The sequence below is a fragment of the Aptenodytes forsteri genome, unplaced genomic scaffold (assembly GCF_000699145.1).
Source record: "Aptenodytes forsteri isolate BGI_AS27 unplaced genomic scaffold, ASM69914v1 Scaffold173, whole genome shotgun sequence".
NCBI classification, from domain to species: Eukaryota; Metazoa; Chordata; class Aves; order Sphenisciformes; family Spheniscidae; genus Aptenodytes; species Aptenodytes forsteri.
The window spans coordinates 3,902,551-3,925,853 of NW_008794449.1; the positions used below are offsets into that span (position 1 = coordinate 3,902,551).

General features: G+C 39.7%; 1 protein-coding gene across 1 annotated transcript in view; it reads left to right on the forward strand.

The window, feature by feature from the left end:
• Positions 1-22,235, forward strand: part of LRGUK (leucine rich repeats and guanylate kinase domain containing) — a 52,479-nt gene extending 30,244 nt beyond the window's left edge. Inside the window, 7 exon segments of the mRNA XM_019474898.1 lie at positions 2,014-2,215; positions 3,261-3,374; positions 6,712-6,869; positions 9,651-9,739; positions 16,051-16,179; positions 21,495-21,664; positions 22,084-22,235. Of these exon segments, the coding sequence (XP_019330443.1) occupies positions 2,014-2,215; positions 3,261-3,374; positions 6,712-6,869; positions 9,651-9,739; positions 16,051-16,179; positions 21,495-21,664; positions 22,084-22,235 (1,014 nt within the window).
• Positions 22,236-23,303: the final 1,068 nt, after the last annotated feature.

The following is a 23,303-nucleotide window of genomic DNA, read 5'->3' on the forward strand; positions in this document are numbered from 1 at the left end:
TCCAGGGATGGGGACTCAACCACTTCCCTGGGCAGCCTCTTCCAGTGTTTCACCACTCTTTCAGTAAAGACATTTTTCCTCACGTCCAATCTAAACCTCCCCTGGTGCAACTTGAGGCCATTTCCTCTCGTCCTATCGCTAGTTACTTGGGAGAAGAGACCGACACCCACCTCGCTACAACCTCCTTTCAGGGAGTTGTAGAGAGCGATGAGGTCTCCCCTCAGCCTCCTTTTCTCCAGGCTGAACAACCCCAGTTCCCTCAGCCGCTCCTCATCAGACTTGTTCTCCAGACCCCTCACCAGCCTCGTTGCCCTTCTCTGGACACGCTCCAGCACCTCAATGTCCTTCTTGTAGTGAGGGGCCCAAAACTGAACACAGTATTCGAGCCTGTGCGGCCTCACCAGTGCCGAGTACAGGGGCACGATCACTTCCCTGCTCCTGCTGGCAACACTATTTCTGGTACAAGTATTCATTATATATGGTGCCCTTTATGTATCTATGATACTATTTCTTCTTGTTGCCCCTAAAACCAGCTTTGTCCAGCTCCGGGCCTTTGTTTTTTAACTGGCCGTTGTTGAGATGTTTATAGTTGTGAGGTGTGTAGTGTCAAGACTGCGCCCCATTTCTTATCATCCCATGCCTGTAGTCCTTTACATTGTGTCCTGTGTTTCCACTTCTCAAGGTCTTTGCTATCATGCCAGGCCTCTATTTATCTACATTATGTTATTATGTTGAATCATAAGCATCTCATTCTACCTGGAACAACTGCTTGTTACTGCTATCCATATAAAACTGTGGTTGTACCACGCAAAGATAAACAGAAGTAAAACAATTAGATATAGGCACCTGATCAATAAGAGAAATTGCTGTCACAGCTGAACCAAGTAAAACAAAGTTACAGCCAAGTCAAGAAAAGTTCAGATGGAGCAGGACAAGCCTCAGTCCTCAGGTCTTGAAAACTCAGTACAAATCTGATGGCAATACCATACTGCAGGGCTACATGGTTATGATATTCTGTTTTATATATAGAGTGAGAGGGAGAGAGAAAAGATTCTTCGAAGTATGAGTCGTTGCAAAGGAGAGCTGTCGGAAATTCAGGGTTGGTACCATTACCTGCATCATTTAATAAGACCTTGCCTGTGAGTCCTAGCATGCAGACAGGTCTCCTTTTTCAGATCTAGCTGAAATGATTATAGGTGTTTGCAGTCCTCAGCTGTCAATTAGTGCCAACAGCATCATCAACAGCAGAGTTGATGCAAGGCACATGTAAATGTTTCCTAGTCTGCTATACTAAAAATCCTGTTTATTGGTAGATAAACAGAATAGTTTATTGCTGATAAAAATGGTTCAGGTTAAGACGGCTGACTACAATGTAACAGATGAAGAATGTGCACATCACGTCACTGATGGGGAATTGTGGTTATACCCAGTTTTAGGAGGGGGTAACATTGCAAGCTGCTCCAGCAAAATAAATATGCCTGTATCTCGATGAAGTTGCACACTTTCACCTAGAAAAATATACCAGCTGAGGAGAAAATTGTCAGTTTGTTCATGGTGGAAAGCTAAGGACCAAGGTGGTGATGCAGATAAGTTGTGCTGTGTGTCAGTACCATCGTGCGAGTCAGTGATACGCACGTTTAGAATAACTAGGTCCTGATATAATAGAAAGGATGGAAAAGAAGGAAAAGCCGTTAACTGGTGGATATGAGAAGTATGATGCTTTAAATCACCGTGGAATTTGATGAAAAGGATTCTTTCAAAAGAGTGTTTAGAATAAAGTTATACTATTCTTATAACGCTTTCCACATGTAGCTTTAGGGCATTTCACCTTGAACTTGCCTATTTTGCAAAGTTGGGTGCTAGATCTTGAGACCTGTAGATTGGATACAGGTTTCCAGTACTGCTTTCACAGTAATTTGTGATAAATGCAGAGTTGTCCTAAACTCAGCTACAAGTTCAACAGGCACTCAGTTTCAGGAACAAAACGTTGCATTTCTCTGCTTAATTTTAAAGGGTGTGCGTAGCTTGAAAAATACCTACTTTAAACCCAGATATATCCTGTTAGTACCAATGAACAAAGAAAAATATGAGGGACATCTGCGGAGGAAAGGATTATTCAGCAGGCCAGAGATTGAAGAGGCAGTCTCCAGAGTGGACATGTACATCAAAATAAGTCAGGATTTTCCAGGATACTTTGATGCAGTAGTCAACACAGGTAAGTTAATCTCTTTTATACTATAAATGTGACTTCTAATGTCTCACCAATAGATGGACTGAAACTGCTATGCAAACAAAGCCACTGGCAAATATTAAACTAAGGATGATGAATGGTTTGATGTTCAGCATAACAGTTTAAACTATCCCTTAATTGATTTTCCCAGTTAATTCTTGTCCCAGGAATCCAAAAGCTCTGGAGATCTGTCAGGGCTGAATTACTCTGCTATGCCCAAGTTGTGCTTTAAGCCCATCTAGAAAGCGAACCAACTATTGAACTCGGCAGCAGATTTGTTAAGTATTGTCTCCTATGAGAATATTAAACTGATCTGTGCTAATTGTCTCTTGGTTTCTGGGCAGAGTTCAGGGGTGCTTTTGATCTAACAGACGTAATTATTTCTGGGCAGGATAGGCTTTTTTCAAGTGTTGAAATGACAGCTGATGTGCAGTCTGGCAACGTCTCACTGTAAAGAAGAGGCTGCTGTAAAGCTTTTCCTTGTAGGACTCTTAGGCTTAGTAACTTGCTCAAGTCCCCCAGCCTGAAACAAGGAATGTGAAGGTGGTAGATATTTCATTAAAACAAATGTTTGCTTCTTGATATTTAGGAATTGAGGACAGCAGGTGGTAGAGAAGAATCCTTTTCTAGTTTGTTCTGTGTCTGCCCTTTTGTGGAGGTGATTTTTGTGGTTCACCACAGTGATGGTGAAATATATCATTGTGGTATGAAATATTGTATTTGTAGTTATTGTCAAGGGCATATGGAGCTTACAATTTAGATACATCATTAAAGAAATAAAGCACAGTAAACCTAACTGAAGAAGGAGAATATTTAGGTGAGTGGAGAAACTGAGATGAATTTCAGATTATTTTCTTGAATGTGCTATTTATGAAGATGAAGATTTTTCTCCCAAAGAGATGAGCTGGATGAGTTAAGAATACATTTCTGTGTCAAACTTCTGTGATTTGTAACTTCGTACTGATAAAAACTTGGGGTTTTTGTTATGTATCCTTTCTCTCCACCGTGAAATGCATATCCCATTCTGCAGATGAATTGGATGAGGCAATCACAGAGCTGAGTTTCCTCGTAAAGGCGTACCTGGGTTTGGAGCCACCTGCAGTTTTTGATAGCATTCAAGACTTGAATAGCAGAGCAGGAGCAGGTACTGTGTCTGGGCACATGCTACTACTGTTTTTATCAGTAGAGTATTCCTACTTACTTGTTACAAGAATTGAAATCTGTGAATGATGCAACTTGTGAGACTGCTTGTCTCTGAAAATTCTGTGTGCTTCTCTGTAATGGGTCTTCTGGGCTGATTCCTCCCTGGGATCTGAATCTTTAATGGAGATCTTTCCAGGTACTTTACATCACTGTGTGCCCTGAGGCAATAATATGCAGAAAGTGAGTTGCCTGACTCTTCTTTACTGAAAGAGTGGTTAAACATTGGAAGAGGCTGCCCAGGGAAGTGGTGGAGTCCCCATCCCTGGAGGTATTTAAAAGACGTGTAGATGAGGCGCTTAGGGACATGGTTTAGTGGGCATGGTGGTGTTGGGTCGATGGTTGGACTCGATGATCTTAGAGGTCTTTTCCAACCTCAATGATTCTATGATTCTACGATTCTATGATTCTGAGGATGCTTTTGGGCTGAGGATCTCCCATTCATTCCAGATGAATCACAAGCGAGATATGTGTCCGTGGCTGAGAGCTTTGTGCCTATCAAACTGTTGAGCAACAAGAAAATGGCATGGCACCGAGACCTTACTTTATTCTTTTCACCACGATAGCCAGAAGCATGAAGAGGTATATGAAAACCAGGATAGTGAGATGAGTGAAGGCAACTTACAAATTCACTCCAAGTGCTTTTGGGGCTACCCACTGCGGGGTAAACCCAAATGATTGGTAGTGTGTTTAACAGAAGCCTTTTAGCCCTTGAATGACTACGGCTGGAGCTTCATGATCGCTTCCAGCTAATCCAAGTGCATGCTGTTGCAAAAAGGGGTCATGCCCAACTTACCGCTCCTGCCAATGCATTTCTAGTCTGCTCGTTGCTCTCATTCTTCTGATTGTGCAGTTATTTGTAATCTGGACCAGGGAATGGTTCCATCCAAAAACTAACCTAGGAAAAAAACTCACCAACTTTCAGACAGATCGAGTCCTCAATCAAACTCATCATGCAGCTATAGAATTGGCTCAAGAGGGAAGGGTAGGGAGAAGACCTTCATGGCTGCCTGTGAAGGAAGAAAGGAGGACTACTCTTGTCAGAGGCAGCATAACTAAGATTAGCTTAACATATTGTGAGAACTCAGCTGTAACCCTTGAATTTATTCCAGACAGGGCAGGTTACCAGCTGGGATGAAAGCAGAATATGATCTCTAAAGTACTGGAGAAAAAGAGATAAGAAATAGACATTATGGTAGTAAGATGTTGCACAACACGGACTAACAATAAGCTCATTTATGTGAATTCTTTCCTCTAACTCCAAGAGCTTCCGTGGTTTATGGCTGTCTTGGTTAGATCCATTGCAACAGGAGGGTTAATGAGTTTCCTAAGTAACACAGAGCCAATATTCATGACCTTCTGTGTGGCTCAGAAGGCTGCAAATAAAAGTAGCTGAAGGGAGGGCAAAAATGTCTGAAATCTTTGTCCTGAGAGGCAACAAAACCCACCAAATCCTAACTAGATTATCAGGAAAGAAGAACAAGGAGGAGGATTAAAGATAAAAGATTTTTATATAATCATGGTATTTTTGAAGATATATACGTATATATCTGAAGTTCCTTTAAAGGACTTTGTATTCCTCAGCAGTTCTGAGTTCTTTCAGTGAGTGACTTGTCACTAGTTACAGAAACTTCATTAATAGTACTAGATTTTGGTAATTCTGCTGTCCATAAAGTAACTTTTAAATTTACTATGCACCATTAAATTCATTTAAAGCTTCATTTATAGGTATTTAAATAAATTTAACTACCCTATTTCTAGAGATCAGCTCTTCTTATGGACTGCGTGAAATAATTTATTTTAAAAAACTTGCCCCAAGGTTAACTTTAATATGGACATTTTTAGTAAGATAGTAGCAGTGGGAAGATTGGTTGTGTGAGATTATGATAGGTTGTTAATTCTTTTTTTAATGAACTGCTGTGCAAGATCTTTTGCTCATGTATAGAGAAAATACTGGGAGAAAATAGACAAGTTCTTTTTAAAAACTTTTTATAGCAGAAGTATAATACATTTCAGAGCTGATAATGCTTTGTACTTGCATTAGCAGCTTTCATCCACGGAACTCAGTACTTTACAACTATTAATTATATCTCGCAGCAGTCCTGTGGAGTGTGTGGTACTATTTGTATTTTACAAATGAGGAAAGGGACATTTATGTCAAAGACTGATTATTTGTGATGGTGGGCACCAGAAATCCCACTGAAGTTTTGACAGTGTGAAGCTCTGCACCTCTGAAGTTTAGGGTCTATACTTAGTGTCAAGGTGAGTAGTTTACTGTGCCTGAAACAGAACCCACCAATCTCAAGTCTCATGTCCTCTGTTCTTACCACCAGATCTTCTGGCAGCTACAAACCAGCAGTATACAATGGCTATGCTGAGAGTCATCCGATGACTGTTGAAACTTTTTTATAAAAGCAGAAACTAAGAAAAATAATGATATTTAGTATATGGACATGCATATGGATGGGATGTCTCTTTGCCTTTCATCTACCATCTTTGTGTGTGACTCCTTAGGTTATGAGCTCTTGTGCTTTGATGTGACACACAATACAATTAAACCTTTCTTATGATTGGATTTCTGCAAAGACTGCCATGTACCAATATTTATAAGAATTTTCCTGTGACTTAATTTCATATTTAGATACCATTTTATAGACAGGATAAATCCCAGTTTACAGATTTTGTCAAATTTGAAAAAAATGTTTTTGGAAAAAGCAAGTTTAGTTGTGTCTTCAGCTTTCTGGCTTACGGTCCTGTTTGATTCCTTGCAATGCAGCAGTGGTGCAAGTCTTTGGATTTCTGTTCACAGAAATTCAGATAAATAACAGAAGAAAAGGTGCCCCGCTCCAACTCCCCATCACATTCTAAGAGCTCTGAGAAGGTTAAAACTTCAAGCAGGTAGACTGTAATTAGCTTAGAGGTCATAACAGTGGTGCATATCAGAGCATCCCTAACAAAATGAGCTCATTTACACACGGTTAAGCACCTCTTCCTAGTCCATTAATGTAGGGGTGGTTTTTTTAGATTTTTCATAACTTTCATTTGCCTCACTATTCAGGGGGGATAAATTTGTTGTATCTGTGAAGTACTTGGAAGGTTTAAAAGCTTTTTGGGAACTGTGTAGTTTATATCCTTTATAACTTTCAGAGTTATCTTTTGCGAATCCAGAATTGTGCCAAAAGCCAGCTGATGATAGTTGCAAATTACTAGTTTCTTTCTGCTTGCTGTAAGCAAAGTGATGTTCAGAATATTTCTGTTGAGAAGTGTCTTTTCCATACTAGGTTCAAGAATACGGCTCTTACAAGAGCAAAGATTGTCACCCAGTGGAGTAATTACTGGAGCTACTCGGTCTTCATCTGTCAATGAGTCCTTGGACTCTTCTGCCAAAAACTATCCAGGAGGTATCTCGGACAAACTTGCTGCACAACTGGGCTCTGTGGTAAGCAGCATCTACTCTAACCTTAGACAGAAATGATAAGTTGTATGCAAAAAATACGTTAGTCAGACCTTTCTATCTCCAGAGAAAATTGACACCTGTTCTCTGGCCGTCTTTCATTTCAACAATATTTACCAGTTCCCCAGAGTTAAAGGCAGATTGATGAGAATGAGGCAAGTAAATTCAGATGAGAGGACAAGGTGTCGTTTCTGCTCGATTTTACACCAGAATAAATCTGTTGATCGTAATTGATTTCATCCAATTGCGTACTGGTGTAAGGGAGCTGAATATCATCTTTCAGTTCTACCACAACATATGAAACTATCCTATTCAGAGGAAATAGTTAGATGCAGTTAATAGGACAATGAAGGTTACTTATGAACGCCATCCTGTGGCAGTGGAAAAACTCGTTCAGCCGAGCCTTTCAGCATGTATGCTAGTGATAACTGCCAGAGATGAAATTTAAGCACATTTTTCACCTGCTTTTACTTTTTCAATCAACAGATTCAACAATGTGCTTGGATTTCAAATAACCTTTTGCAACTTCAGCTTCATCTCTCTTTCTTTTTTTACTTCTCCTTAATAGTCCTTTCCCTAAAGGCATTCATTCTCCTTGCAGGCAGTGGGGGAGTTGGGGCTATGAAGCAGATGTGTCTAATGCTCTTTTTATACGACAACGACAGGAGAAAGAGAAAAAGAAAAATGAAAGCTTTAAACTTTGTTCCATTCCAGGGTGATGATGTCATTATGATGAATGATGGCTTGGCAGGCATGACTTGCTGTACAATTTTGCCACTATCTCTGTATTTATAACTACCTCTGGTGTTTAGAATTAGTGCTGTAGATGGAGCAAAGTAACAGAGCCCCCCTGCCCCCGTTTCCCAGGCTTTAAAAAACGCTCTCTTAGGTTTGGAGAAAGGTATGACTGTCAAATGGCTGACATAAATAGGGAACCCCCCATCTTTCAGTCTTCTGAAATGAAATACCTCTTTCAAGCCATGCAGAATTAAAAAAATGTCACAAGCTTTGTTTATTTTCATGTTCCTTTCATCCAAAGGTTTGTTAGTTTAATGTGAGAGAGAAGCCAGAATATTTCTTACCTTAGTGGCACTCTGCCATCACTCCTACCCCAGCAATTTATTTGTCTCACTTTTTATTTCATCTTTTTTATTTTTATTTTGAAAGTTTACATTTTGTCAAGTCAGGGAGAAGTGGTTTATGATGGAGGAGGCTATCACTTACCTTGGGTTTAACTTACTTAGTGGCCGTAAGGCTCTCTTTCTTTTTAGTCTCCTTGTTCAGTGCTGGTAATACCTTTTCGTTATTTACTACGCTAAGTTTCCAATATATTTTTAAATGCAGAGAAAGCTTTACAGCGTCAGCTGAAGTGTCAGCGTAGTAAAACCTTCAAGATGAAACACAGGTGCCTCTTAGAGCTTATTTAATGAGAAGAATATAAATATGTCTGTGGCCTTAAAGTAAAATTTTGTCTAAACTGTTACATTTGGGACTGCAAATGATTTTTGTGCTTTTGGCACCCAAATAATGTGCTGTCACTGCAGTAACCACATTCCACTCCCATCATGTAGAACTGGAAAATAAAACAGATGGAGAAATTCATGTGAATTCTCCACAAGCAAAATAAGAAGCAGGATCTGCTGCTCAGGAGAAGACAGTAGATCTGATTCCTTGCAGCCTTATCCCTTGTGAGCATGCCAACCCTGCGCTAATTTTGTATGGCTGTAATTAACTATACAAGGTATGAACAGAAAGGTATCTATACCTGTAACCCACACAGAAAAAAGGGTCAGAATTATATCTTTACCAAAAGAAAGCAAAACAAAACACAAGCTCAGTGAGCATCTAAGCAGAGCCTTACTTAGTGTAAACAGTGCAGGAAAGTGAAGGAATTTACAATAGTCATAATGTGAGCATTCAGCAGATTAACTATATTCTCTTTCATTGCTCATACCATGACAAAACACCTCTATTACAGACATGTGATTTAGCTATTAAATTGATAACTATCAATGGCTATCAGCTGATAACAATTCAGGATTTAATAACTTTGCTCTGTGATTTACATTTTATTTTTCTAAGCCCACTGTAGTGCTGCGTTTGTCTGACCTGAGAAATTACATTGTCCTACAGCACATGTTAATTAACACGCCCTTAAAACTTGGGAGCACATTTTCCAGTCTGCTGAGATCATAATGTGTTCATTGTACAAAGTCATTTTAACTAACTGAAATTTGCAAAAGGTAATTCCTTCTTTGAGGGGGGAATATTGGTTGATATAGAGTTGGTAAGGCAGGTTTTCTGCATTACTGGAGCAAAGAGACAGTGTATTTAAGATGTAGCAGAGGCAAATTCTTCTGTATTCAGCCCCTTGCTGGTGAAAAGAAGCTTAAGACAACAGCATAGCTAGAATTATCCCTGCTCTAACATATTGGGAGGTTGGGATGCATCAAAAGTGGTTCTCTGCAGATATTCCTTCCTGCAACATCCTGGCACATTTTGACTACTATGAAGAAATGGAGCTTCACTGGAGATGAAGATCTTCATTTTTCAAAGCCAGCAAGATTTCAGACCAAAATTTGGTTTGTGTAGAAAGGTGAATCATATTTAGCACCTTGTTAGTTATAATATAGCTCTGCTATTTTCCCAGAATATATAAATGCATACACTCTAGACTCTTAGCAAAAGAGAAGAATATCGCAGCCAATTAAGTTTCCATATATACTTTTAAGTTGCTGTATAAAGTTGGTCATATTTCTTTATCAGGAAGAAGCTTCTCTCCAAAGGCGGCGTTCTGCAGCACGTCAGGCTCTGTCAGGGAAGGCACCTAGTGCATATGTCCAGCTGTTTCAAAGGTAAGGTAGAGTGGTTTCAGCCAAGTCCTTTGCAATAAAGTGAAAAATGCCTGTTTAAGATTTCTTCTCCATTGCTGTTAAGGATGAATGATTAGAAACTGTCAGGGATTGCAAATCTCATAGACAACTCTCCTTTCTATCACTTTTAAATCTAGCCCTACAAATACACACTGCCTGTCTTTTGACTTGGGAGTGCAGCAGTCCTGAAATGTATACTGAAAATGCATGAGGCAGAGCCATCCACAAGTAACTTGTCTAAAACTATGAAATTATTATATGCTTCTTCTCTGAGAGAGCAGAAAAGGATCATTTTTCTGGCAGCTCACAGTCTCCAGCATGTTTTTAGCACTATTAGTAATTGGTGTTGGAAAGTCACAGCCGTGCTCAGCGCAAGGTTGTTGTTGCAGTACATCTGTGGAGATCTCTGATTGAAGCAGAATTTCTGAAAGCTGACTCCACTTCCTAATTTTTTTTTTAATTTTTTTTTTTTTTTTTAGAAAATGGATACTGTCTTGACTGTCTCTCTTCCTTTTTCCTTATAGTCGCAGCCCTGCAAAAATGGTGTTAAAAGTCTATAAATCTCAATGTACTTCTTTGATTGATCTTTTGTGACATTCCTGCCTTCCCCTGGTGTAAATCTTCCTAATCTGAATTCTTCTTTGCTTGCTTTTCCTACCTGCCATGAAAAGGCACACAGTGTTGACATTTAAAGTATCCCATAGGCCTGTAAATCAGCAATCATCAGAACGAGTAGAAAAGTTCACACCTTTCAGCTCATTTCAGGCCTGTACAAATGCAGTCACCAATTGTACATACCAGATGTGCCGATGAAAATCATTCCAATGACAAAGTCTGGAGATGGATTATTTAAAAAAAAAAAAAAAAAAAGAAGGAAGGAAAAAAAAAACCCTACTGAATTAAACTGTCTCTAGAAAACCAGTGGCAGAAGCTTACAGGCAGAGATGCATAATTATGATGCATTTTCCAAATCTTTACTTAGAGAAAAGGTTTTTTAAGTAGCTGATTCATTCATTTTAAATTATGTTGAAATGAGAAAAGTGGAAATCAGTGTTCTCTTTTGCTAGATGTTTTGGGTTTGATTTAGTGTTGCAGTGTGAACTGTTCATCTGAGTCTGCCTTAGTTTGTTGCTCTTTGCTCCCTTTATTCCACGATACTCTTTCACTGGAAGCTGGTTGTGGAGTTAAGTATCAGCCTGCTTTGGCAGAGCTGTCAGGCAGGTGAGAGAAAATCCTGTCACCCCCAATCAGCACTTGCAATTACCAGGCCTCAAGGGATAGATGCGCTCAGCAGAATTGGAGGCAAGAGTAGACAACACCCCATTCCATGCAAGAGGTTAAGTCAAGAGGTGCCATAAATATGAATGCTATAAAATGGTTGAAATTCTGAGAGAAAATCTGAATCCTGGAATGTAGCAATTAGATAGCGGAGAACCCGGTAGGTCATGTAGCCCAGTCCAGCAGCAGGTGTATGGTTGTTCTATTAAGCATGTTTGTTTATACAGAATTGAATCAAGTTTTAAATACCCATAAAGGAGGGGCTTTCACCCTGGAAAAGCTCACCTAGGGTTTGTTGGATCTTTCTTTCAATATATAACTATGGACCTGGGTGATGAGTAGCTTAAAAGGTTATTGCATGTCATCTTAGCTGTGGTAACCATCTTTGTGCACACTCTTAGCCTATAGGAAATGCAAGGTGATGTGGCTTTCTTTAGCTTTTATCAAGGGCTGAGCAAGGAATTTGTACACAGATTGTGTGACTGAGATGACACAAGGTAATTCATTATGTGTTTATTCGTAGTAATATTAGCAGCAGCAGCCAGATAATTTTGGGGTAGTTAGACTGTTATCTTGTTTTATACCTTTCCATGGTTGTTACTTAAACTATATATATTGTAATGTCTTTTCATCTTTCTCTGTAAGTCTATGCTTAGTAAATTCAGTAGGGTTACTATCAAGTCTCTCTAATTTGTTAATTAACTCTCAAAATTGATCAGTTCAAAGTATTTCAAGTGTCCCTACAAGTGCTGGCAAAGAAGACACTATAGCCTGCATCTGAGGCACCATACTTCATTGTCTCTGCATATGTTGCTCTAAAATTACACCGATCTTTTCGTGCAGCCATTATTGCATTAGATATCCAGGTTCAACATCTCGTCTCATTGTTATGTCTAGACCCATCTCAGCTTTAGTGCTTCCCAGATTTCTCTCTCCTATGGAATATCCATGTTTTAAGTTATTTTCTTTCAAGCTGTATTTTATTTGGAGGTCTCTATTTCTCTTTTTACTTGGCTACATAAATAGGAAAGCTCATGCCTGTTTAAAATCCAGTTTTAAAAAACTCTTGCTGTCTATTCTTGCTTTAATCTTATCAGCTTTATTCTGATGAATTTTTATTTAGAACATGATACACCTTTTCTTTATTTTCATCAGCAGCAGCAGTGCATAAATGTACTTTGCCCACTTAATCAGTCTGCTGTTTATGTAAAAATATGATTTCTTTCACTGGTAACGCATCCAGCCTTATACAGGGTTTCAGCTGATGAATCTTGAGGGAGTAAGCTTGCTGCCATAGCACTCCTCGCTGGGGAATACTGCTCCTCTAGAGGAGTGAAGAGTAAAGAATATGCACCCCTGCTTCAGTTACTCCTATGTAAAGCCTCATTTTTGCCCCGACCTTCCAGTGGAGTTTGAATTGACTGAAGGTATGGACTTGTGACTGGGAGAAGCAAGCATGCATTTTGTTCTGTCTGTTCTACCCCTGGGGAGATGACATCTTGGAGCAAAGTGGGGCAGATAGAGAGAAGGAAGTTCATTAAAGCGGATTAATTTCAAATTGTATTGGGAAATACAAAAGGAAGGTCCATGCTTGCCATGCTGGATGGAGTTGATATCAAATGAAACTTTGTTCTGAGGGCATTGCAGGTAACCTGACGCAAAATAAGACAAGCACTTCAAAAAGTAAGTGATTATAATTTAAAAAGAACAAATTTGTGAAATATGCAGGTAATTGATTAGCACATAGAAATACCAATATGATTAGCTAGAAGTTTCTACAATGTCTTGTTTGAACTGAAGATTTTTTTTCAGCTGTTGGACTAGATTTTAATTGTATAAACTGAGTAGCTTCGTTAAAGCCGTGTTTTGTTTGTATCCTGATTTCTGTGGTTGCAAAGGGCTATCGGTGCAAAGTAGACTTTTTTTGTGTCCAGACATTTTTGTCATGCAATGAGGAAGAATTCAGTAACTTTAGTATTTCTTCAGTGGCAATGCTGGCTCATGCACTCCTGCCCCTTCCTTTCCTTCCACTGCCCACTCCGTGCTGCCACCGGCTCCGATGTCACACAGCTCAGTGATGAATTGGATAAAGGTACAGATGGGGTTTTGCCAAACAAAAAGGTTGTTTTTTCAGCCAGATCAATTTCCCTCACTCTCTAAAGCACCAGTTGTGCTGGCATCGTGCTGAGAGAGGACTGGGAGTGTAAATAGGTGGCTGTGGACCAGACATGGTAGAGGGCAGAGGCAGCTCAGCTTGCTTTTAAGCAGCACTGCTGCAGAGAATGAGAATCCTACTTCAGTTAGGAGTGATTTCTATGAAATTCTATGAAATATATGAAACTGATGCCAGAAATGATATATGCAAAAAAGTTCTTAAGGTACTAAAAGTTTTTAATTTCTTGTGTATCTGTAAATATTAAAAGATTCTTTAATGCTTAATCTCATCATTACATATTTTAATCCAAACTGAAATATATTGCTCAATTTTCCTGAGTATGTGTTAGAAAATTTTAAAAGTGATGTCACACAAGAATCTAACCTATTTTATTTATTGCAACCCCACAGGGTTCTCTACATAAATTTAGATTCTTAAATCCAAATTACTGAAAACCTGGCCTCTTTATTTTTTGCCTGTGGCTGTGTGCAGGTGTAATTAAAGTCATTTTGATGTCTCATTGCCTAATATAATGTACGGGCAACGTTTGGTGCTTTGCTCTGAATAATTTCACTAGTTGTCTGTGTGTTTGAGGGTAATAAATAAGGGGTTGGGTTGAAGTCTCAGGCCTTTAGCTAATGATTAACTTCTTGATTTCATCTAAATGTTGCTGAAAGAACTGGAGTAAGCAAGAGCAGGCATCACCAAGAGGAGAATTTATAACATGCAGTCTTGCTTTTCTGAGTTGGAAGAAATTCGTACACGTTACAGTTTCACTGGAGTTCCTTGCCAGAACTGGGAAGAGAGAAGGTCCATGGCCTACCTGTGGTTGAGACACTCTCTTCAGGTTGGATTTGCTTGCTGTGAACATAAGATTTGCATGCATGTGGTTGCATACATTTCTTGCAGACCCTCTTTTGTCTAGTCAACCTCTGACTTCGATCTAATTTTGCTTTTCAGTTTTATTTCTATGCCCCTCTTAATGACAAAACCAGGACATTGCTCTGAACTGCACGGATATGCCTTTTCACAGGGTGCTATTTAACTTCTCCAGCCTGTTTTCCTTTTTTTTTTTTTGTTTGAGCTGAGGCATCCTGGTGCAATTTGAATTACACTCTGAGCCTGAACACCTATAATGACAGTACAAAACTGAGAGGCAATGTAAAGAAGACATTTAGTGCAGAGATAGAAGGTAAAAAACCATCCCTATAACACCTTTAAATATGCGTATTTTTCTTAGCTGTCAGGCGTGTTGTTTTAAGTTTATTTATCAACTGAGATGTAGCTTCTGAGAGTGGGTTGCAGGTTCTGAATCCAAACCTTTGCTCCGGGAAGTAGAGTTCATTTTCCTGTGGTGACCCAGTCCTCAGAGGGGTGGCCTTGAATCCTGTCTTCGGATTTCTGCTTTGACTCTTATAACCTCCATTGTCAGGCTGTGTATTTCTGTGCTATATATTGAACAGAGTTCTTTGCTGAGAGATTTTCTTTTCTTCTTTTTTTTTTAACTTTTTTTTTTTCCCCCATGATGTGGATTTACAAGAAATGATTTCTGAGAGCGCTCAGCTCTGGGGGCCATTAATGGAATCAGGCCCTTTCTGCTATGTAATTGGTCAGATTTTGATCTGAGCTGATAACAAGCAAACACCATTACCAGCCGGCGGTTGCTTGACAGTGAAACAATAACAGCTTGAGGCCTTACACTAGGGAAGCTTTATTTATAGATATTAATAATAAGAAGAAACTAAGGAACGGGAAATTTAAAGACGAAGAGTAGAAAAACCTTGCTTGCCATGCACAGTGTATTGGGCTAGGGACTGATTTCTGAGGAGGAGTGGGGAAAGCCTCATCACTGAAGCACCAGAAGACCCACAGGGGGGAACAGTCCTGCTTTGGCAAGACGAGGAGGCGTGAAAAGACAGTTTGAGATTCCAGCCTCTCTGTTTCCTGTGGGGAAGTGGCAGTGGTATACTTATTGCCTTAATGGCCTTATGGGCATGATTGAGGACTTGATGAAGAACTTAACAGTTTGTTTTTTTTTTCCAAACTGTAGCAATAAGTCTTCAGAAAAGATATTAACCCTCCTTAAAAACCTAGCTTCTCCCATGGAGCAAGCATTCAGCAGTTGCTACTGCAGTTAAAAATGTTCTTGACTAGCTTCCTAGGGAAACTAGAAAATGGCACACACAAAGGTTACATAGGCTCATTGTTCTTAAAAATAAAAAGATTCCTTCAGAGTTCAGTTGAGGTGTGTCAGTGGGATGGCTCTGGTACCAGGGGGTAGATGTATGGAGTCTTCCAAGAATTATAATTTTAAGTTCAGCATTTCATTAAGGACCTTTCATGTTTGGCAGTCTTCAGTGCTGCATCTCTTTGGTTTTAGCTCTGTGGTTTGAATCTATAAATAAAGTGCAATAAATATAATTAATACTGCACTTACCAGGAATGCTTTTTTTTTGGGTGTTATGCATGGCAGTGAAGATGAAACTTCTCACCTTGTGAGTTGGTCACAAGGGGTGGGATTAATCTCACCCGATTTTGGGTGTCTTTAATAAAAAATGTCTCTATCTGAACAAGTTGCCCTACATTGCTCTGTCTCAGTGGAGAGTGATTCATCCAACCTGCTTTAGATATCTACTTAAACTTGAGTTTATTCATACTGTAGCTGTGACTGTTCCTCTCTATTGGCTATAAACAGAGCCTGGATTACTACCCCCAACTGCTTATTGCTGCTTCTCTCCCACTGGAGATAACGCTCCTTTCCATCTGAACAGGTCTTGTGAACTCGCTAAGCACTGATTATGCTATCACAGTATATAAGTGCATGTAAAAAGAACTTTATTTTCTTTCTGTAACATTTTAGGGACCTGGCAGTCACTCCGGCACCGAGCAGCTCCCGTCAACAATTACTGGAACCAACAATAAACACTTCTCTGCTCTCAGATGGAAGGAATGTCACCCAAGACCAGAGCTTCCCCCTGACAGAGAGCCGGTGAGTTCAGTTTCTGAGACAGCAGATCATCGCTGGGTGCAATGAAGGTTAATGCTGCAATGTGCAAGATCTAAAACCGTTTCCTAAGCTAATGCAGTTGTCTCATCTGTTACATCAACAGCCTTATTAAACACGTGTCGCTGCAGCATAAAACAAAGTCTTGTCATTCATGGGAATGGTTTCATTTAGACACCATAATTCACATACACAGAAAGGGAATTTCAAGAGCTTTCTATCAAGAGGATGTTTGAAGGGAAAAAGATGCTGAAAGAAACTTGATCCAGGTATAGAAAAACAGAACTTGAGTGATAAATATTTTTTTTAGACAAATTTACCAGATATGGCTAACAAAATTATTTCTCATTCTCTCTTTAGAGGATTACCATAGTTACTGTTGAATACCATTTGAGAAGCTCGGGTGATATCATGATCTTCAAATTCATATCTCATCCATGATAACAGCAGGCCCCATCAGGATACTGAGCTCTGTAGTACCTTTACCTTCTCTTACTATCTCAGCCATTGCTGCTATGCTTCATATCCTGTCCAGCATCTCTGCTCGTGAGTGATGAACATCCTCATTTATAAGTTCCACAGCTAAACAGGCTCTGAGCTATGGGAGGGAAACAACTCTTATCTCATTTAAAGCTTGCAGAGAGGTGACGATAGAAGAAGATTTAAAGAGGCTACATCTTCAGTGTCTTTTAGGCCTTCAGCTACGAAGCGGGCTATATTTTCCTGACTTGCTCTGCGGGTCCACATTGCCTCTCACAAGATGGCTGTGACTTACTCTAATGGTCCTGTTCCATAAGTACATCTGAGCTCTGGCTGCCAACAAGCCTGTCTGCTGTTGTGGCAAGTGACATTGCGGCCTTTCTATGCAGTATCTTGGATAAGCTTTTATTTTTTTCCCCTCTTCTGGCCATCTGTTGTAATCTCATGCCCAGATGGGATACACAGAAGCAGCCGGATGCCACACAGCGTGACCTAGTGAAGCATAACACGCCAGATCCCTCATCCACACTAGGAAATAGGTGTGTGCTTGTAGCCATGCTCTGCTCACTCTTCGGAACCCACCACAAAGCTCACCTGAAAGCTGCAACTTAGGGTGAGCTGATGTCTATGCCACATGGCTGTTGGTAAACTTGAATTTGATCGTGGGTTCAATCCCATGTCTGATATCTTGTTCTTATTCCATACAAACCAAGGCACCTTTCCTGCTATATTTAAACATACCATACCATGTATTTTTCACCTGTGTGTTTTCACATCTTTTAAAAATCACTGTTAAATAGCCTCCTGAACACACATTAGGCAGCTTTTCACATTAAGTCAGACCGATGAGAAACGCTGAGCATCTTTATACGTTTTCAACCCATTCACTTTATTCCTCATCTGTTAAGCAGAATTCTTAGCTAAACTTTCTGTTGAAAAAAATCTGTGTTCCTTTTATATCCTAGAGAGACTGCCAGTTCCCTCTATGTGATGTACTACCTGCCACTGTAATTACAAGTAGTTAATTAGCATGCTGTAAAAAGGTTGAAACTGTAGGCCTCTGCAGATTCATTTGTCCTGAGTATTTGTGCCACAGTGGAGTGTGCTGAAGGGGAACAGAGTGAGCGTATGAGAGAAACTGAGTGCGTAATAGGTTGCAGAGGGATTATGCATCATCTGTCCTTACCAGTAAGAGGCAAGACCTATAACTCAAATGAGTGTGAAGCTATGATGAGTTGTAAAGGTCTTACCATTCGCATATGGGAATAAATATGTCTTTCCACTCCACCACATTTTGGTGTTTTGACTTTAGCAGTGTTTTCATTTAGCACTGTTAATAACACAGTGGAAAAACAACTGTGAAGAGAGAAAAAGCAAACTGCTAATCTGATTAATTTTCTGTGCATGCATCATGGCCTACAGCAAAATTGTATAGAGTCATGTTGTCAAACCCTTTTGCAAGGGAAATATGGAAAGTTTGCAAGAAATTTGCTTATAGGCGTGATTGATGGAAATGCTGTTGTGTAGATGCATTTGAAATATTAGTGAGAAAAATCCCACATTTCTGAAGTATTGTAGTAAAGCCTGTAGTGATTTTGTTTGAATATTGAGGTGGTTTAATATTTTCTTTTTCTCTCTCTCCAATTTTATGCTTTCAGTGTTTGGAATGGAAGAAAGAGTAAACTAAAAAAAGCCATCAAGGGGTAAGAGCATCGATGTGTTGACCTCCAGGCACAGCCAATGAAGGAAATACTGTTTTCCAAGACCAGGGACTGCAGATTAGTCTGATATCTCACTGGGCAACACTGTGTCCAGGTCCCAAATTTTTTGCATTATTTCTCAAATCTGGCAGTTTTTATTTAAGCTTGAGCTGTGGTGGAAACAGCGTCATTATTCTTCGGTCGCTAACACTTGTTGGATTCAAGTCCTGCAGTTGTTCTGTTACTTCATGTCTACAAGTAAAATAGATGATCCTGACGGCACTTACTCAAGAGTCAATATTAAAGGTTTTGTTTAGCTGTCTGCCCACTGACCTGCAGTTTTCAGCAGGACAGTTTCTAGTTACATCCATGGCTTCTTTTCATTGCTAAGACCATAACTATGGTCTTCTCCTTGGAAGTAAAGTACGATGACCTAGTCTTTCCTGATTTCACAAAAGAAAACACCATGCCAGTTTCCAGGGATTTTTGAAGTCCTCTGCTGGAGGCTGAACTCTCCCACACATGAAAGTGTGGATTTTCTTTTTTTCCCCTGAGGTTCCATTTGTTCTCACTCATAGGCTTAAACGATTTATCATTGCCTTTGGTGAGTAGCAGTCCTTTAGGGCAATATATCTTACAACTGTACTTTAAAGGACTGCTACTCACCACAGGCAATGATAAATTGTTTAGGTCCCTGTCTGCTGTATTTCATTACTCACTTTCACCAGTAGAGGTGTTTGTAAGGATATTGAAATGATCTGGTTACAGTCTAACAAGGAGAGGAGAAGAGAAGAGGGGCAAAATATAGTGAGTTGGAGAGTAGAAACTTAATTTCTTAATCTGTTACTATACCTTCATTATTTGCAAGTTTGAGGGTGGATCCAGAACCTCACCTACCATTGACCAGTGCATTTAACAAGGAACTGTCTCAAATATTTAATTGCACGTCCCCATTCCTGCCAAACACAATCAAATGAAAAATACCCATCAACCGAAATATCATGACATCATGTGCAATGATATATGTTAGGGTTTGGCAGTCTAGTGCAACCATAATCTAAACAGAATCTATAGCAGTCCAGTGCTTTACTCCTCAACTCATTACTAACATATTTTGTATTTAGTACACACAGAATCCATTTATCTCCTTACTCCCATGGGGTAATACTGTTTTTTTTTTTTTTAAGCTTCCTATTTTTCATTTCTTTTCCATTTAGCTGACTGGGAAATGTTACTAGAGGGAACACATGCCTGCTTCACCTTTAATAGTTCTCTTTTCTGTGCTGAGGCTGTCAGGGAAGGACAAAAGATAGGTTATCCAAACTCATTTACAGGTCACCTGGCAAAAGCACAAAGGAGAGGTAGGTTCTCAGCTCCTCTGCCCCACCCGTCCCAAATACCTTGGACATCTAGATGGCAGAGACCTCATAAGCTTTAGTTTTCCCACTTGTTTTTGATGTTATTTTCATAGAGTAATTCTACAAGAAACCTTAATTAAATTAAATGTTTCCTACGACTCCTGTCATAGAAAAGCCTGGGTACCTGCCTTCCCTTTACACCCTGCCAGGTGGTATGTAAATTATTTCCCACAGTTTACCTTGTCTTCTGCCCTTTAAGAAAGGGACAGCTGGGGAGAAAGGCAATGAAGATTTTCGTTGAACACCTTAGGATGCTGGATTTTAACACAGTGCATTCATGTAGTTGTGGCTAGAGATCCACAGGGGGTTAATTCTAACTATATGATATCTATTTTTAGCCTTTATTTGTAGGTAAATGTGTGACTATGTTCTCTGAAGCAAAAGCAGAAGTAGTCAGCCTTTTAGAAATTGGAATAGATGTTGTTGAAGAGTTCAAGCTGCTGTTTATACTGAGCCTGGATTTACTACTCCTAGTAATTTCTTATCCCTATCGTAGTTATGTCTGATGCGTATTACAGGCAGCTAAAATGAGATTACGACTAGGCACTTGGCTAGAGCATTTAGTGTTTGATGAGCATCCTTGGATGCAGTGGACCTCAGAGGAAGACGCAAGCACTCAGTACATTACAGGATATAATATTCCTTTACCTTGAAGGCAATGGCAAAATTCTCATAGACTTCCACAGTACATCTAGTGAGAAGATAATTACGTGTTTCTTATGGGAGTACCACACTGTTTTATCACATTATACATGATCCCTTCTTCTTATTGTATGGATTTATTAAAATACCACTGAAATACTTTCTTTCTATTCCCCAGAACACTGTAATCACAGTATTCTCACAAGCTAAAATGTTCCTTGCAAGAATTACAGGATGAAATTCTTTTGGCCCGCACCATGTGTAAAGTCAGAACTTCCCCCCAGATTCATAAATCTATGAATCAGTTTCTCTCACCTAGATCAGAACAGTCCTTTCTGTATGAAAAGAGACATTATGAAATGTCTTAAGCATTGCTCCAGATATATATTAAGTTTTTGTATTAAATAGGTAGTTATTGATCTCACCATATCAATCAAGGTCTTTTCCTTACTTTTCTTGAAGTAAATTGATAGTATATAGATGGAAATGGAAAGCCTTTGTCAGAAAAAGCTACGACATGGTCGTTATCATTGTCTCAGACCACTCAGGCTTTGGCTTTGACTAGATTTTCTGCAAGAGACGTAACAGGTCAGAGGTGCCTTGGGTACTACTCACTGGTAAATGGCTACTCATGGTCCGTGTTGTCACTGAGGTACTACAGAAACACTTATTTTCAAGGCTATTCCTATTTTCTTTTACTCACCAAGAGAGAACGTCGTCTGCAGTGCTGAACCACAGATTTGGAAACAAGGAGCTCTGAGTTCTGATCCCAGACCTGAAGCTGATTCACTGTGTGGCATAAACTGCTTTATTGTACCTGTCTGTGCAATTAATTAAACCAATAAATGAAAATCGAGAGAGGTAGTAGTTGTGTTTGCTAGCACTGGAAGTTTTGAGAGTATTGTAATGTGTGAAAAAGCTTTGTGTAACTGGTAAGTACTGGGATTTATTTCTGACTTTTGATTGAGTTGTGTGACTGCAACATCAGTAATACTGTCAGACCTGGTGCATATGCTTTTTTTATTGCTATTTTAAAGCATTAATCATTTCTCCCTCTCAGCTGCAGAGAATCTGGTCCTGCTAGTGGTCTATCTCTAATCTCAGCTGGTGCACCTGCTGGTGAAGGTCTGTCGGTTCGGACCCCCGTTCCTCATGCTCGTCTCACTGAAGAAGCCAAAGCTGAGCATCGGGATCCAAGAGGAGCTAAAAATGGAGTGGACAGATTGAAAGGTTTGAACCGTATTCCAAAGTAACAGTTTTGATCAAGCTGTGTATCTTTCTTACTGTAATGATAGTAGCTTTATTTTGGGTGACAGGGAAGCTTCTTCATGCTTCTGGTAACGACACCCTTATAAGCAGCAATGTTACGCTGTGGCAGAATCATCACAGTGTGAATGCAACATACTCAGTACAGCAGCTTTCTCTCAATGAACTTTTGGAGAAATTAAAAACAGTGACTGCTTAAGCATAAAGTTACTGTTCCATATGTACGAGGTAGAGCAGTCACTCGACTACCTGAAGATACTACTCTTCCCCCTCCCCACAAAACACTGGGTTTTCCACTGGAGATATGATTTGTGGTAAATTTTGACTTTTCATTGAAATAAATACCCTCTTAGTGCTTCTTCACTTGTTTATAATTTCTGCAGAGACTGAACTCCCTAGTGACAATCTTCAGACGAAATACAGCAAGTCCAAGACTGGCTCTTCTCATGTGCCTCAGCTCATCAACTGGCCAGGCTCCCACTCCAAACCTGTCCTACCTCCAATCCCATCTGGGCGGAAGAGGACCAACCCTTGATGGCCCCTACTAGCCAGCCTGTGTCTTGAATCTTGATTCTACACCGAATCTTTCTGTCTAACAGGAATACTGATTTTGATATATTTCTCTTCAACAAAGCAAAGTCTATCAAATATTATTTCTAAATCCATTTCTGATTAACTCTCCTCAGAAAAGTTATTTATTTATAACTGTATTAAAAAGTAATTTCTGTATTTCCCAAAGCTAGAAATTATTTCCCCAGGCACTCTCAGCTGGGAAATGGTGTAGATTTTTTCTTAACAGCCACATGACCTTCTCTTCCATTAATTTTGCTCTTTCCTCCCCTCCTATATTACAGATTTGATTGAGGTGTGGAAGCATCAGGGCCTCTGATAATATTGTCTATATTGTAGTACTGGTGAATTATTTTGAGGAGGGATTTTGTGAAATGTTCAGAGTTAAGTTGGGAGTGAAAACTAGTTCCAAGTCTTTTTTTTCTTAAAACGTGTTTTTTTGAAGGGATGAGACATAAACCTTTGATTTGCAAGTGTATATTGATTTGCAAGTGTATTTAAACAACCTAGTAAGGAGTCATCAGAAAAAAAAAATATTAGAATTATTGAGAACCAGCTGAAGCTGTAAGTAGTATGTGAAGATTTGGTTTTCTGTATGTGGAGCAGAGCTCTGACAAGTAAATAAAACTTAATGTTTGCCCCGATTAGTTTTCATTACCATCTCCTTGTAGAACGGATAGTGGGGGCCCTTTGCCCGAGCGGCTTCCCCCGAGGAGGGGAGTTTGCTTAATATTACAGCATGGGTCCTCAGAGGTCTTTGCAGGCACAGAAGATATCCCTCGTTGCCACAGTGAGGAGTCATGTCCATGGAAGAGCTCTGTTTTACCTCACCGTGCACGTTCACGACGTGGCCAAGAGTTTTCATTGTTTAAGTAGGATGAACGGAACGAAGCAACACAGCTCATGGTAAGTAACGGATAGATTCAGATAGCCTGACCCTAAATTCCAGTGAAGCCTGTAAAACAACTCAGCTTTTTATTAAGTAGTTTCCTTTCCATACAGCAGCTGGCTGTATCCTCAAGCTGAAGAACAA